Raw genomic sequence first — 16,956 nt, 5'->3', positions numbered from 1 at the left:
GAACAAATATTTGTAGTTACATCATTCAGTATTCATTTGGACGAAATCTGGTAGCAAAATGTCAAAGTATGTTTCATGTTATACTAAACTCCTTCCAAATCTGACTCCCCTTTTGGATGTTTGAATCTGTTTTCTTCTGTGGTTTACATTCAGTTCATAATTTACATAACTAGTATTATTAAATACTTTTTGCAGTATTAAATGATTTGTTTGAGACTTTGTTCTTCTATTCTAGACTTTCTCATTGCTGGTGTGCTGTGTCGTATACCACTACATTTTGTTACAGTACACATTTGTATAGTGCAGTATACTGCACTCAGTTATGAATATGACAGTTATGAAGCATATTCAAATTGACTTCTTATTTGATACTTTTACTATTTATGTTGATCTGAAAAGTGGAGTGAAAGAAATCAAAACTGATAATGCATTTGAGTCTGTCATCAAATAAAAAATGAAACGTGTCTTCTTCTGGGGTGGGTGAATTCTTCAGAAGTGATACTTTTTAGAGGTGGTCACTGTATTTAGAATTTAGTCTGGTGGATTAAACATTTTTTTTTTTTATGATTTTACATAAGATGCAGATGGGTTTTATTTGGGTGGAGCGCGTTGAGCTGTGAATCACATGATGTTCCCAGAGCTGCTACAACTGCTGTCACATGAGTGCTTCTTTTATCTTCTGTGTGTGGAGCAGCTCCGGGATCAGTCTGAGGATGATGTCATAAACACACACTGTCTGCTGCTCATGAAAGACTCAAGAGAAGAAGTGAAGAAGAAGTGAGTGCGAGCGAATTCTCAGAGGCTCTTGCCAGATTAAAAGTTTTTGGCTGACAAACTTCTCAATTGTTCGGCTCATGTGTGCAGAGCAGCGTGCCCTTAAAAAGCCCCACAGGACTATTATGGGCATGTTGGCAGCAATGTAGAACAACTGCTATTAGAAATGCACTTGTGTTAAGAATTACAATAGTTGCTCTGTCGAAGATCTAAAGTTGTTCAGCCCAAATCACAACCACTGATGGGACTGAATGATGTTACAGAAAGAAATGGGTTTCAAATCGAAATGAAAGCATTTTTTTTACTGACCTGATGATAAATTTGGGTTGAGTGGCCTGTTGCCTCCATGCTTGAAATAAAAAAACACAGCAAAAGTGCCCTCTTGGGTGTCCTTTCAGTGGAGAAGCGATGATGCAGTGCAATAACTGGTGGCTTTAAAATGCAGAAAATGTTATGCAGTGCCCTCTGGGAAAGATGATGCGGCGCAGTCAGCGATGCCCTTACATTGAGAAAACTTAATCCGGTGCCCTCTGGTGTGTCTTTCCAGCAAACATGATGCAGGGCTGCCATGCATGCTGGAAACTTTCTTGTCCTTCATGTGCCTCTAAATGATGAACAGCTAATGGTTCCATACAGAGTTTATTCTTTAAATATGAATCACATTATATGTCCAGCTGGTATAATTTTTGTTTTCACCCCTGCCCCTCAGACACATCAAATAAAGGGTCCCATTCTATTGATTTAGACAACAAAGGGTCAGTGTTATTTCTGTTCTGCGGTCAGCCAGCCCTCCCTTACCCAAGGCCAAGCCTCAGCACCTCGCAGGAATGTACTTGAAGGAGTTAATGAGTCTGCCCCCTGGAGATCATATGCTGCACCTTCCATTAGGCTGCCATTATGAAAGAGCTTCAGCTGAAGTGGAACATCCATTATAAATGCTTCATTCAAACATCATTTTACGGAAGCTTCCAAAATGAATTTTGATCGGGCTCCTGTGCGGTCCAAGAAAGAGGTAAGTGAAAATCCATCATCAGTTATCACTTCCGAAGGCTACACTGAAAACATTAGTCTGTTTTGAACCTTCCAGCCTGATTACTGTGTGTGTGTGTGTGTTTGCTATCTGCACATCCAAAATCCTCATCATATCACATTAGTGTAACGTCGGCCTGGAAGATTCTTTTCGACTTGTATTTGTTTATTTAATGAGTATTCTTTTGTTCGAACACAAATAAAACACAGGTAAAAAAGAGAAATGTAGGCTAAAATCTGTATGTGACACCAATTCTTAGTAAAGCACCCTTTAAACGTTTTAAGCAATGGTTTATTGCTGGTTAAAAATTATTTTACATGCTTTGTAGATGCAGTGAAGTCATTTAATAGGAACATGTTTAGGGGTTGGTCACTTAGTTGGAAGGTTGTGAAGAAAAGCCCATTTGGTCACTGTTTGTCTTGTAGTAATCCTGCTTTCTCACACTTCAATCATGTCTTCACTTATAAATATTTAACAAGTGGCTAATAAGTTGTGCAGGTGTTATGCAAACAAAGTCCTGCTAGAGGTGGAAAACACCAGCAACAACCCAACAACCCAAACGTTGTTCTTATTAGTGGCGTATATGGGATGTATGAAGCATCACTAAATGATTCAGTAACAATTCAAATTCACAAACCCATAATAAAGCCTTGAAGTGGTACTACTTTCTCCACCCTGCGGTGTGTGTTACCGTGCCCTTCATAACCTAAACCTCACTGTGTGTGTTCTCTAAGTGAGTGTCCAGGCTGTAGCTGCTGCACATGTTCACATCACCTCACTGCCTGCTCTTCTAAAGTTTGAAACATAGGGGGAGTCAACACATCTGATATGGGACACGTTGTGCTGACAAATGCATAAGGCATATGATAGCTACATGAAGTCTAGCAGTCTGTGCCTTTTTATATCTTTATCCAACATTTATACATCATGATATTTTCGGGACATTTAAGGATTGAACACTGTCAAAAAAAGATGTGCAGATATGCAAGACGTCTCAGCTATAGGCAGACTCAGTGGACATACCTGTCAGCTCGCTTCATCCTCCTCCTCCTCCGGACCTCCACTGAATTACTTTGCATCCAAAGTTGCTTTATTTATTTTATGCATTTTGAGGACAAACAGGCATTTCTGGCACTTCTGGCTTTGCAAAGCTCCAGTCTTTCAGAGAAACAAACCCGTGCTGGATCTCGCAATTCGAAGCAGTTAAAATGCCGTGAAATCCCGATAAGCACGGAATAACGTGGCCGATTCCCTCCAGCCCGAGGTGACTTTATGACAACAGATCAGCTGTTTTATTCCCATGATAAACTCATCCTCGCGTCAAGTTTGCTGCTGCTTTAAGTGAGGGACAGTCGACAGGCAGTCGGCCAACTGGACGACACTTTGAGCAAAATGACCAAAGAATTTATGGATGAGTATCAACCTCTGCTCGTTAAAGAAATCAAAGACACAAAGTGGATTAAGGTATGTGGATCAGAATCAAAGAAGCGGTTTTAAACGAAATCCGCCACCGGTTTTACATCAGTGTCCGCTTGTTGTCTCTGTCTGTCTGTTTTATTGCAGTTTCCGAACAAATCTCTTCTGCTGGCTGCGTGTGCCGCCTGTATAGGAGGAACCTTTCAGTATGGATATAATGTATCAGTCATCAATGCACCCACAACGGTAATACTGTCACTGTCTGTCGCTGGACCACATGTAATGAAGTTAATTCATGGTAAAAGGGGCAGAAAAGACACTGCAGCGTAGTGCTGTGGCCTGCTATTAAAGTACTGAAGAGTTAAAGTATACAGCACTATGTCTTAATCAGTGGCAGAGAAGATACTCGTGTGATTTTCTTTAAGTAAAAGTACTAATAGTAAGTAAAAGTCCTGCTGTTTAAGTACAAGTATGGAAGTATAATCAGGAAAATGTGCTTAAAGTATTCAAAGTAACAGTAACTCAAGGCAGAAAACTGTTACACTACTTTATATATTATAACATTAGATCAGAGCAGGATTTCCCTGTTGCTGCTGTTTGAGGCGGAGCTCATTTTTAACTATTTTGTAAAGGACTTCAGCTATTAATCTTTATTTTTGCACGAAAAGAGACTTCAGTAAATAACTTTGAAATAACTTAATATGAATGGCTGTGAATGAGGATTGTGTATTTTGTCCCGTCACTGACTTTATAAGCACTTTGTTATCACAGATACTTAACTTCTGTTATCAAAAGAGTTGCTCCTTCATGTTTTCATACCTAACCAATCGACTGTAAGTGACAAATAAGCCAGTTGTTTACAGTCAAATTTTGTGGTTGATTTTCATATTATAAGATGCATTATATTTTTAAAGTTCTGTATAATATAGTTCTGTAAAGTTCTCCTTACTCATGTAACACTACTACAAGGATCAGTACCTACATACTTAGTCCCTGAAACAAATCTGAACAATAATTAATCCATCCACTGATCATAACTGAGGGACTCCAGTGTGAATAGTCTTTTTCTTTTCTGTACTGTGTACAGCTTCAGGTACTTCAGAATCAGAATCAGAATCAGAATTCCTTTATTTATCCCAGAAGGGAAATTCTTACTCGCACAGACGTTGCACTTGTAGTTTTCCCGACCAAGAAAGAAAAGTGAAAGATATAAAAATAGGATAAACAAAAACAAGATAAGTATAAATCTAAAAATGCAGGTATTTACATGTGTTTTTTAAAAATGTAAAAATACAGGTATTTACATGTGTTTCCTGTGTATTTATTCTTTCTGGATGCACATCCTTGCCTTATCCTTGCATGCTTTGCTCCCTCTATATCCTGTTTGCTGCTGTAACACTGTAAAGTTATGGGACTAATAAATGATTATCTTATCTTGTCTTATAAAAATCCACTCTTAAATGCAGCCTGTAGCTAAAGTAGCTAAAGGGGAGTAAAGAGTGCAATATTTCCCTCTGAGATGTACAAGTAATGGGGGGGGAAATGTACTTGTACTTCATTCCACAGATCCACAACTGAGTGATGTCTGTTCATGATGCATGCACAAATCTTTTTAAGATTTCACCCATTCAGTTGATTTTCTTTCGCCCGCTGAACGTGCACGCTGCATATTCCTTCCTTTGTCTCCAGTATGTGCACGATTTCATCAACCAGACCTGGAGGGAGCGTTACCAGACAGACATATCGGAAAATGTTCTCACCCTGCTGTGGTCCACCATCGTGTCTACGTTCACCATAGGAGGATTTATAGGAGCAACAGTCGGTGGGACGTTATCTGTGAAGCTGGGGAGGTATGGACGGAAAGTGTTTGAGCAAAATTATCCTGATTTCCATGTTGTATTTGATTTGTGAAGTTGTAATCTAATGTTGATTTCCCAGGAAAGGCGCACTGTTGACCAATAATATTTTTGCATTAATGGCTGCTCTGCTGTTGGGTCTGAGTTACCCAACTGGATTATATGAATTGCTTATCGTTGGACGTCTTTTCACTGGAATAAATGCAGGTAAATAATTCTGAAGCACATTTAAACACATCCCTGTGAAACACATCCTTGTGTTATATTTGGCTTCTGAAATGAGGCTCCAGTCGTGTTTTATTTTGTCAGGCATCGGGATTTGTGTTCAGCCTCTGTATTTGGGGGAAATCGCTCCAACTGCACTTCGTGGTGCCATGGGGACGGGGACTTCTATTTTCATCACCACTGGCATCTTGACTGGACAAGTGATTGGCCTCAAGTAAATGCTGGAAAATGTTTCATTTTTTAGCAGCACACAAAATATGAAGCTTTCCTTACAATCTGTGTCCACAGGATTGAATTTCTGCATCATGACTTGGATCTCTGTGTGATTTCACAGTGAGCTCCTGGGCAAAGAGGAGTACTGGCCCATTCTGCTGTCCACCACATGCATCCCAGCCTTCCTGCAGCTCCTCATCCTCCCCTGGTTCCCAGAGAGTCCACGTTACCTCCTCATCGACAGAGGAGACGATGAGGGATGCAAGAAAGGTTAACAGAGGCTACAGCTGCGCACCACTATTTCCATTTAAAAATCATTGCTGTCTTATAATTTCTTGTTCATGGTTTCTTGTTCATGGCAGCGTAGTTTAAAAGGTTGAGTACTGACTTTGTCTGGACTGGAACCACAAGAGGCAAAGACAGTCGTCTTTGAGTCTCTGAACTGTAACATGTGATCACTTTCTACGCACACAAAATGTGAATCTCAGTTTCTTGTCGCACGTGATGTGAAAGGAAACTGATTTGACGCATGAAATCTTCTGATAAGACTTTTAGGAACAGACCCTGGAGCCTGATCGGGTGAGAAGAATGGTGAAAGTGGTTAAAACTACAGCGTGAGTCATGTGCTTTCCTGTCTGCAGCCCTGAAACAACTGCACGGCGATAACTGTGAATACGAATGGGAGGATATCGAGAAGGAGAAGAATAATTTAGTGGGTTTCCAGGCCAAGAAACCCTGGGAGCTCTTAGGTGATCGCAGCATCCGCTGGCAGCTTCTGACGATCGTTCTGCTCAACGCTGCGCAACAGCTGAACGGCATCAATGCTGTACGTACATGATGATGATGATGATGATGATGATGACCCCGTTGTCTTGCAGGATTCTCTGTCCTCCTGTCTCTCACAGGGTTGAATCTATATCTGCAATTTTAATACCAAGCGTTACTAAAAGAAGTTTTTTTAAAAAAAAAAATAATGTATTTGTAATTTGGTTTTCTTGTCCACATTTCTTGTAGATATACTTCTATGCAAATTACTTGTTCAAGCAATCTGGTATTCCCTCTGATAAAATACCATATGTGACCATTGGCACTGGTGGCTGCGAATGCATCACGGCTTTAACCTGTGTAAGTATTAGTTTTACTTTTTTTATGTGCATTGCTTGAGCTCGCCTTACTTTAATGTTCTGGTGTTCCTTAATGCACAACAAGAGGCTCAAGATCTTTCTGATAAAAACCCAACAAGTGCATGACTTAAAACTGGAAAGTTCGATCACGGCTGAAACAGAGGAACACAAAAATGCAATAACAGCTTTATTATCCACCAAAGTGAAATGTTATCACATCTATAAAGAATAAAATAACTCAAATGGGACACACTGGTAAAAATAAAACAACAACAACAACAGAAACCATAAGCTAAAAGATTGTGGAGCAGGATTTAATAGAACACAACTGGTGATTGCCAGCGAAAGGTCAGAGGAAATGTTTTCCTGGAGGATCTTTGTGGTCTTGTGACATGCTGTGTGTCTCACAGGGTATGCTCATTGAATGTCTGGGGAGGAAGGCACTCATCATGGGAGGATACACTCTGATGAGCATCTGCTGCGTTTTATTCACACTGACGCTCACTTTTCAGGTAGTTTTAAAGCACGCAGGCACAGTAAAAACTCATTATTGCTTACTGTGAATGGCGTTTGATAATACTTTTACTTTTGTGTTTCTCTCAGGATGCCAGCCCTGCAATTCCATACTTGAGCATGGCGTGTGTGTTTGCTTTCATCCTAAGTTTTGGCTTAGGACCAGGTATCTGACTTTGAAGACTTTCCTGAGCAGCTGCTGTTGCACAGCAGTTACTGCTGACAGTGATTTCTCTTGTTGTTTCTTTGTCTGTGAAGGCGGCGTGACCAACATCTTGACCACTGAACTATTCACTCAAAGCTCCCGCCCTGCAGCTTACATGATCGCGGGGTCAGTGAACTGGCTCTGCTTCTTCTTTATTGGCCTGGTCTTCCCTTTTATTGTGGTAGGTGTCCAGAATGTTTGATTGACATGACAGTGTGTACTCATTTTTAACCGTTTTATCATTGCCTTGTGCATTTCGAACAAGGAAACAAGACTGAAAGTCCCTTCCCCATCCACAATGTCTTTTTCTTTTTGCTCCTGCAGTTGAATGTTTGAGCTTCAGAATGGTGTTGATGTATGTGCAGAGTCTGAAACTGAAAATTAATATGTGCTCATTGAAAGCCTGATTTGAAGAGGCAGGTCTGAAATAGCTTGGAAGACAATCCTGGTCCGATATTCAGCATACAGACATGTGATGTGGAAACTCAAATCCTTCGGTGCAGTGAAGCAGGAGACATCTTGTACTGAGACGTCGGGCTCACTTGTGTTGTCTCATGTTTTATTTACACAGATTGGGCTGCAGCATTACTGTTTCCTGGTGTTCTTGGCCATCTGCTTCTCAGTGGCAGCATACATTTTCTTTGTCATACCTGAGACTAAGAACAAAACCTTCCTCGAAATCCAGAATGACTTCCGGTCCTCCAACAACAAGAAGGCCTGCAGTGTTGATGGATCAGGGACAACACTGCTGTCAACCTCGATATGAAATGCAAACTGTGACTCAGGGGTCGAGCATGTAAAGCTTTCTAATATTTATGCTACAAATGAAATGAATACCTGACATAAGAATTTATAGTCAGGACACAGTAAAAATGTGGCATAATAATAAATGAAAATGTAAACTATGGTGCTTTGCTTACACTCCAGAGTTGTACTTATACTTATAATCTCATTAGTTTACCTACAAACACAACTTGAAATTATCTCTTTTTATCCCAATATTTTGGTATAAACATTATTGGTTTGTACAAATTCTCATTTTTCAATAAAGGTCCATTTCTAAATAACATGTCTCAACCAACGGGAACTTTTTTCTGTCATTCAGGCTGCCTGATGTTCCAGCTTTGCAGAACAAAGGGTTCACTGAAGTGTGTGTCGTGCATGTGTTCACAAGGGTAGAAAGGGTATTAGAGTGCTACAGTTCTTTTGTTACATGATTTGTGTAAAAGAGCCAGTGTGATACTGTAACTGTTTCATTGTGAATACATGTTCACAGTACCAACCTACACTCTAAGGTCAAAAGTGAAATATCCTCCTTGTTGTACCACAATGATTCTCTAATTGTTGCTCTTTCCAAAAATAGGATAATGTTTACTCAAATATCTATTTGAGTGAAAGTACAATTGCCTTAGATTGTACTCAGAAGTACAAGCAAGGGTCACACAGTTACAGTAATCCTACTCATTTCAGGTATTTGGCTCGAATTCCCAGCTCATATAAGCAGCTTAACTCCAAAATTAAGTTTGGTAGCCGTGAGGGAAATGGGATCAGGACAAATTTCTTTCTTTCACTGGAATACCCTCCTTTGCCAGTCAGAAGGCCATTCCTGTTTAAAGGAAATGTATGCTTTCTGATTAGAAACAATGAACCAAGAGTTGTAATCTGGAGAGGTGCATTAATATGAAACAGTCTATCTGTCTTAGTGGCCCATCATAGTGTTCTCATTCATGTCCTTCAGTGACCTTGTTCATGCATCCATGCTAGCTTTAAGGTATTGACTCAGTCAGCAGCGCACACCATGCAGGCTCAGATTAATCCACAAGGATACTCAGCACGCTAATAACCTGTGGGCCCCTGTTGACCCACTGTCCTTCCCTCCTCCTCTGTGCCTTCTTCAAATAGATAATACATAGCAAACTTCTCATGATGTTCATGATCTTTCCTTCTATTTGTGTGCGCTGCACTACTTGGCCTCAGGTCACACACTATGCACGACATAAATAGTTATAATAAAGACATTCAAGTTAGGATTTTGACACAGGGCCTCAACATGAAATAATAATCACGCAGGACTGTTTCAAGCTGTTCGTCAAGTGTTTCTTATACTAAAATGTGCAAAGAATTAATAATTAATTAATACAAAGTCAGCCTGGTGCAGAAATATCTTATTATGATAAATACAGCGCTCTATATCTTGTAGTTATAGTATCAAAAGAACTATGGCCCATGTGAGTTTTACACTTCTACAAATTATTATTGTTAAATATTATTGAATTGTTTTTACTCATTCGTTAATTTTTATGAAGCAGTTTTAGTTTGTGAAAATGGAGCCACTTTTAAGTCTAGTAGAGAGGATTTACTTTTTGTTCTTCTTTCATGACCTTTTGCTAATAAACTCCAGCCCAGCAGGTGGCGGTAATGTGTCTGTACACTGACTTACGAATACAAACACAGAGGTGGAGGAGGAGAAGAAGAAGAGGCCCCGCCTACTCAACATGGCGACTTAGAGAAGACACTCCACGCTCGTTTGTTGACATATACTCAAAAAAAAGCTTATGCTATATTAGCAGAATTACAATTAATAAAACTATGTCGAGACTCATCGTTAAAAATCTCCCGAATGGGGTAAGTAATCCGCCCGGATGTCAGCAGGCAGTTAAGGCACCATTTTGTTTCAGTCCACTTGAAAATCTAATCGTGTATCATGTGTGCAGATGAAGGAGGAGAGGTTCAAGTCGATGTTTGCTGCCTTTGGCACCGTGACAGACTGCTCTCTGAAGTTTACTAAGGACGGCAAGTTCCGCAAATTTGGTTTCGTGGGTTTTAAAGCCGAGGAAGATGCGACTAAGGCTCTGAAACATTTCAACAAGAGCTTCGTGGACACATCGAGAGTGACGGTATGGCTCCACTCATGGCCTCACGACTGAACATGCGCGTTCTTGATATTATTGTTGTTTCCCCATGTGTTTACACGGGTGTTGTCATTCGTTCTAGGTGGAGATGTGTAAGGCCTTTGGAGACCCCACTAAAGCAAAAGGCTGGAGCAAACATAGCCAGAGCTCAGGCCCGGACAAACCCTCCACGCCTGCTGACACTGACAGCAAAAAGGTACTAACAGACACGAATCAATCGGTGGGAAAACTGGGGGGAAATTACTTCAAAGTTTGAGCATTATCTCAGGAGAGAGCAAAGTCCAACCACCCTACAATTTTACATCCACCATGAGTGATTCAGACAAAATTTTCTTTTTCTTACTCTGAATAGTCACTGTATATTCAGCTGCCTTATAGGAGATTGATGTTAAGTTTTGCTGCCTTGTCTCTGTCAAAAAACTGTATATGTATTTTTGTTTGTGTACTCAGAAAAAGAAACAGAAAAAGGAATCCAACAGCACACTTGGAAAGGTGAGTAAATGTGTGAGTCAACAACATTACGTTTGTAAAAAAAGAAAATTAAATGTTATCTAATTGAGACTCACTTAAAATGTATCAAATATGGACATAATTTAGATTTGAGTGAACTTCATTTTCATTTCAAAGATTTGTCAGGTCATTGGTTTATTTTGTTCAACTTTGTCCACTGCGTTGTCTGATCTACATTCATTTACTTGCAATAATTTAGTGTTTTTAGGATTATTTTTCATTGTACCAGAGTGTAGCACAGTCTAATAATTTTTGTTTGTTGTTTATTTTAATTTTTCTGTTTATATGGCGTTACAAACGTTGTCTGGCCGCTTGCTGTCTGTGTCAGCTGGAAGAAGACCAGGGATTCAAGGAGTTTCTGTCAGTACATCAGAACCGAGGCCAAGCACCAACCTGGGCCAATGATGCCATGCAGCAAACAGGTGATCCTGACGGTGGACGAACAAAAAGTCAAAGCAAGAAGAAGCTTCCTTCAGACGATTACCTCAACTTCGATTCAGACGAGTCAGAATTTGAGGATGAGGAAGAAGAACATGTTGGCGATGATGATGATGATGATGAAGATGAAGGTTTGTAGTGATGGTTTCTTCTTAGTGTAGGTAAATGGAAACTATTTCCCCAGTTAGGGGTTGGATCTTCCTTGCAGAAAAAAATCTAAAAATCTAATCTATACATTTACCAGAGACTCAGGTACACAGTCAGTCAGTTTTGCATCATGTGTTTGTTTACCTTTTTCAGGAAACCATGTCCAGTTTACTAACAGTGTTTGCACTTTCTAGTACTGAACCGGAAATATTTAACTTAAGTATATTAACAGTCTCATTTAAGTAAGAGCAGTTGGTCTCCAGCAGTTAGTGTCCATGAAGCTGTGCATATTGTAGAAATAATAATGCATGCATATTAAAACAAAATATTCATAGAAATATACTCAACCAAAAGATGTTTCTCTCAGGTGCTACTAAAGAAGCGCTGAAGTCGGGCTTGTCAGATATGGAGTACCTGCGCTCAAAGGTGGCACAGACAGACAACATAATGGAAGAGAGCGAAGAGAAGGACGATGATGGTGAAGGTGGAGATGATGAAGGTGATGATGAAGGTCCTGTACAGCACACAGACAGCGCCTATGAGAGCGGTGACAGAGAAAACACGTCAAAGACTAAAACTTTAGTTTCCTCTGACAAAAAGACGCAGAGCAAAGTGAAGAAAAGTGCCAAGCAGGAGGTGACTGTTCTAAGACATCTACACGAGAAACGTTACACTACAGTGTTTCTATTCAGTTTGAACTCTTTTACACACATGTCTGTTTGTTACTGCAGATGGAGCCGGCGACAGAGTTCACTGTGAAGCTGAGAGGAGTCCCATTCAGTGTTAAAGAGGTGAGTGAACAAGAGCTTCCTGATTTCATAGGTGCAGTGAAGATGTTCCACTTTAAAAAACGTTCTGTATATTTCGTGCGTCTGGATGAATGACACCAATTTATTTGTTTTTATGTGTGGCATAAATAGCAACAAATTCGGGAGTTCATGACCCCGCTGAAGCCTGCTGCAGTCCGGATTGGAAAGAATGAAAGCGGAAATAGAACAGGTATGTTATTAAAAACATTTAATGTTCTGAGTTTTTTTCAGCGTAATTTACACCACAGTGTTTTGCAGGTAAATTACACTGTGGATAGATAGTTGCTTATATGTACTGTTTGTGTCTATGTTGACTGTACACAAGCCCGTGTGTCAGCGCACATGTCTTCTGTGTGTGTTTCAGGTTATGTGTATGTGGACTTGTACTCTGAGGAACAGGTGGAGAAGGCCTTAAAGAAGAATAAAGACTACATAGGTGAGTCATACTCTTATTTTTTGTCTACTTTTTGACTTCAGAGTATAAGTTGGTGTTATGGCTGTGACGGGGTGTTTCTCACATTGTTGAAACAACCAACTGACAGAAATCTAATCTGCAACTATTTTGAAATCGACTGACTGGTTGCTTTCATTTTCAAGCAAGAATTCAACAAATTGATTCTTTCAGGCTCTCAGATTTGTCTTTGCACTAGAGACTCTTGCACTGCAAATAAAAAACTAATAAAAATTGAGTCATTGAGACATGACATTTTGTCTTTATCGCCCCTTGTGTCTGTGATCATTTCTCCTGGCTCACCGTGACATCCCTCCTGTCTGTTTGCAGGTGGGCGTTACATTGAGGTCTTTCGCGTGGATGCCTCGGCAGTTAAGGGCAAGAGAGACCGAAAGGACAAAGAGATCGACAGAAACTTCACCAGGAAGCTCAAAGAGGACGAGGAGGAGGAAGATGTTGCAGAGTCTGGTCGACTCTTCGTCAGAAACCTTCCTTACACCTGCACTGAGGAGGAGATCAAAGAGCTTTTTGCTAAACATGGTAAGTAAAAAAAACTTTAAAAAATCACTTTCAGAAATAAACTCGGTCCTGTCTGAGTTTGTAACTAACAATTTTTTACAGGTCCTTTATCTGAGGTACACTTTCCTATTGACAATCTCACCAAGAAACCTAAAGGGTTCGCTTTCATAACCTACATGATACCTGAGAATGCTGTGACGGCTCTGGCTCAGATGGACGGATGTATATTTCAGGTATTTGTGATGTTTCTCTCCCTCCACAACACAGAAACACAACCTGAAATGGCTTCTGGATTTGGTCATGCAACAAATAAAGTTGAAGCTGATAAGAGACATTCACTCTCTCATTCTTTCAGGGTAGGATGCTTCACCTGCTTCCCTCCACAGTGAAGAAGGAAAAGACAGACTCTTCGGAGGCTGGTGGTCCTGGCTCTTCGTCATACAAACGGCAAAAAGATGCAAAGAATAAAGCTTCAAGTTCCAGGTATATGAAATAACAATAACCATCTGCTTCTAGTAGTTTAATTGAATTTGCTTATAAGGGTGAATTAATGAATGAATAATTTTATATTTGAGCTCAGTTACATGACTTGTCCATCTGTCTCATTAATTGCATGCTTTCTTGCAGTTCCCACAACTGGAACACCCTGTTTGTGGGCACAAGTGCAGTGGCAGATGCCATTGCTGAAAAATACAACACCACAAAAAGCCAAGTCCTGGACCACGTGAGTAACACTGCACTGCAATGATCGTCTACATTAATGCTCCTTATTACATGCTTCTCAACTGCTTCAGGATGCTCCATGTCCAGTTTGAGTAACACATCTATGAGTTCAGCGGTTAGCCAGACACCAGAACACACTGCACAGTGATTTCTGAAATTATGAGGAATGATTTCACTCCTCTTTCATGTTTAAAAATACTTTTAAAATACACCTTTCATGTTTAAAAAAATGTGACGATCTGTCCTTTTAAGTGCACTCAGCAGTCCACATTTAAAGTTTCCTTATACTCCTCTGGTGCCTCTGCAGGAGTCAAAGGGGAGCGTTGCTGTGCGGATGGCTCTGGGAGAGACGCAGATTGTTCAGGAGACTCGACAGTTTCTACTAGACAACAGTGTCAGTCTGGATTCCTTTAGTCAGGTATGTTTAATATAAACTCCGTCCATAAACAATTTCCATAATCCAGTTACCTTGGCTGAGGTTGTTTTTTTGCTTGTGCTGCACAGGCGGCAGCACCGAGGAGCACAACTGTGATCCTGGTGAAAAACCTTCCAGCTGGAGTGACGGTGTCAGAGTTGGAGGAGCTCTTCTCACCTCATGGCTCTTTGGGTCGAGTGCTACTGCCGCCCTCGGGACTCACCGCCATCGTCGAGTTCCTCGAGCCAACTGAGGCAAAACGAGCCTTCACTCGGCTGGCGTACAGCAAGGTGTGTGTAGCCTTTTTCCTGAAAAACCTTGAAAGCACCATGTGCTTGAAGAGAGGCACTTTAAAGATTTACACTTGTCTCTGAATGCTCTAGTTTCAACACATCCCGTTGTATTTGGAGTGGGCCCCTGTGGGAGTGTTTGTTGCAGCAAAACCTGAACCAGGTAAAAATCCCTAAGTCGTACTGAAGTTTAGTATTTTTGGACATGAAAGGAATCATTGGAATAATAAGAATGTATTTCTGTCTAACCAAGTATTAGAAAAGGAAGAAATGGTGAAAGAGGAGAAGAAGAAGGAAGTGAACGAAGAAGAGGAAGAGGAGGAAGAATCTGTTCCTGGTTCGACACTTTTCATTAAGAATCTTAATTTCAGCACAACAGAGGAGAAACTACAGGAGGTAGGCCAATTCATAAATACAACCACCTTCAGTTATCTTTTAATACCAACTGAGAGTTTGTTCACTGCGTTCACTTCGAGATGTTTAATAGTTTTCTCCACTTGCCGCAGACATTCTCCAAATGTGGGAAGGTCAAGTCCTGCTCCATCTCCAAGAAGAAAGATAAAACAGGTACGAACCATTAAAATGACGATCTTTCATATTTATAATATAAAAATAAAATTTAGCAGTGGTGTGTATTTGTATGTGTGTATAATTAACACAGGATTCTGTTCGAAGTGAAAATCTGCATTCTGTGTGTTTTCACAGGCTTTGCAAGACCAGTTTGTAAACATATATATGTTTTTATCTCTGTATCAGAATGAACAACCACCTAACAATGTTGGTTTTATTTCCAGGCAAACTGTTGTCCATGGGTTACGGGTTTGTCCAGTATCAGACAGCAGAGGCAGCACAGAAAGCTTTGAGGCAGCTACAGGTACTGTCCCCATGTCCTCTGTGAAGCTCTCCCAGCTTTTCTCTACAGCCCACTCCTTAGCTAATGTGTGTTCTTTGTCTCAACACCAGCACTGTACTGTGGATGATCACCAATTGGAGCTGAAGATTTCTGAGAGAGCAACAAGGTGAGATAAGTATCAGTCGGGTGTTAGTGAAGAGCTTTATGTAAGTTTACGAAGAAGTGCTTGCCATCTTCATTTTTATTAAAAGTAAAGTCTTTAGTAGTAAACCAGTTGCTAATTGTGCGTTTTCGGTATCTGTGTGTGCATCAAGTATCGCAGGCATATCATAACATATGAATGTTGCTGGAGGAAATAGGTACAGAAAGTAGAGGTATTATGGCCTGAAATATGCAAGAAGTATTTTGCTATTTCAAAATGTTGAATATATGGGTTTGTGAGTCAAAATTTAGTTTCACTTGCTATGTCACTATGCACTCTTTTTTCCCTGTCTGCAGGACGACTGAGGTGTCACGCAAGAAGAAGCAAGTTGAGAAGAAACAGATGGGATCCAAAATCCTTGTGCGCAACATCCCCTTCCAAGCCACTGTCAAGGAAATTCGGGAACTCTTCTGGTAGCTGTCACATTCACACTGCGTGCAGAGGAAGAAGAAATCATAATATTATTAAATTATCTCACTCCCGACTGTCTGTCCTTTCAGTACATTTGGAGAACTGAAGACAGTCCGTCTTCCAAAGAAAGCGGCAGGTTCAGGGACTCATCGAGGCTTTGGCTTTGTTGACTTCCTCACCAAGCAGGACGCCAAGGTTTGTGTATTGTGTAAGCTTTCAACCAAGTCTTTGTGTGGTAAACTTACTGTCCCCTAGTGCTACATCAAAGTGTGCACTGTCATAAATGCTATGTCTCTGTTCTCTTTATAGAAAGCTTTTGCTGCGCTGTGCCACAGCACCCATCTGTACGGGAGGCGCCTGGTGCTGGAGTGGGCCGATGCTGAGGAAACAGTAGAGACACTGAGACGGAAAACAGCCGAACATTTTCATGGTAATTTCACAATCCTTTGTTTGATGAATTTATAATAACCGCACTGTTTATTAATTTCTTTCTTCTGTTTGTTCTCCATGTCAGTGGCCGCCAAGAAGCAGCGAAAGGCAGAGGTTTTGGAGGGCATTCTGGATATGATGGAAACTGACGGGGTTGCGGACAGCTGACTTCCCTAAACTTCTGTTGTGTCTGTCGAAGCCTTGATACAGTTTTGATCAGCGTTCCTGTGTTTCTCTGTATAAGCAGGACTGTGAACGAAAGGAGAACCAGAGTGAGAACAGGAAGACTGAGGAACAAATTGTCATGAACTTATGAACTGGTTGAAGTTTTGTGAAAGTTTGAAAAACGCAGATATCTTACATTACACAGGTTTTGTACAGAGTGATGCCTCAAGGAGAGATGATTTGACTGATATTAATTTTTGTATAAAATTTTATGTCATGCTTTTAAAGCTGTGCTCGTCTCATGTTGTGTGTGTTTGTGTAAGTGA

The 16,956-nt window shown here is 40.5% G+C and overlaps 2 protein-coding genes across 3 annotated transcripts; both read left to right on the top strand.

Annotated features, from left to right (window-relative positions):
* Nucleotides 1-1,618: 1,618 nt before the first annotated feature.
* Nucleotides 1,619-8,406, top strand: slc2a11b (solute carrier family 2 member 11b). Of its 2 annotated transcripts, none has more exons than XM_046387314.1 (12): nt 1,619-1,786; nt 3,368-3,466; nt 4,910-5,070; nt 5,159-5,283; nt 5,386-5,515; nt 5,636-5,784; nt 6,156-6,340; nt 6,529-6,639; nt 7,049-7,150; nt 7,242-7,317; nt 7,410-7,537; nt 7,928-8,406. In XM_046387314.1, the coding sequence occupies exons 1-12, from the start codon at nt 1,748-1,750 to the stop codon at nt 8,120-8,122; spliced, it is 1,500 nt and encodes a 499-aa protein (XP_046243270.1). In that variant the 5' UTR covers nt 1,619-1,747; the 3' UTR covers nt 8,123-8,406. The 2 variants fall into 2 exon arrangements, with proteins under 2 accessions (XP_046243270.1, XP_046243269.1); XM_046387313.1 differs by having other exon boundaries at nt 1,679-3,268.
* A 1,403-nt stretch (nt 8,407-9,809) lies between these two features.
* Nucleotides 9,810-16,921, top strand: rbm19 (RNA binding motif protein 19). Its single transcript, XM_046387309.1, has 24 exons — nt 9,810-9,981; nt 10,071-10,253; nt 10,351-10,464; nt 10,719-10,760; nt 11,107-11,347; nt 11,731-11,999; nt 12,095-12,154; nt 12,284-12,362; nt 12,537-12,608; nt 12,954-13,163; nt 13,245-13,375; nt 13,498-13,625; nt 13,770-13,866; nt 14,173-14,283; nt 14,370-14,570; nt 14,664-14,733; nt 14,824-14,966; nt 15,077-15,137; nt 15,365-15,444; nt 15,534-15,589; nt 15,922-16,038; nt 16,126-16,231; nt 16,346-16,466; nt 16,551-16,921. Exons 1-24 carry the CDS (start codon nt 9,946-9,948, stop codon nt 16,631-16,633), a joined length of 2,811 nt encoding a protein of 936 aa, XP_046243265.1. The 5' UTR covers nt 9,810-9,945; the 3' UTR covers nt 16,634-16,921.
* Nucleotides 16,922-16,956: the final 35 nt, after the last annotated feature.

Source organism: Scatophagus argus, chromosome 4, assembly GCF_020382885.2.
Source record: "Scatophagus argus isolate fScaArg1 chromosome 4, fScaArg1.pri, whole genome shotgun sequence".
Classification (NCBI taxonomy): Eukaryota; Metazoa; Chordata; class Actinopteri; family Scatophagidae; genus Scatophagus; species Scatophagus argus.
Note: the sequence above shows the minus strand (reverse complement) of the source record. Positions and strands in the feature narration are given on the sequence as shown.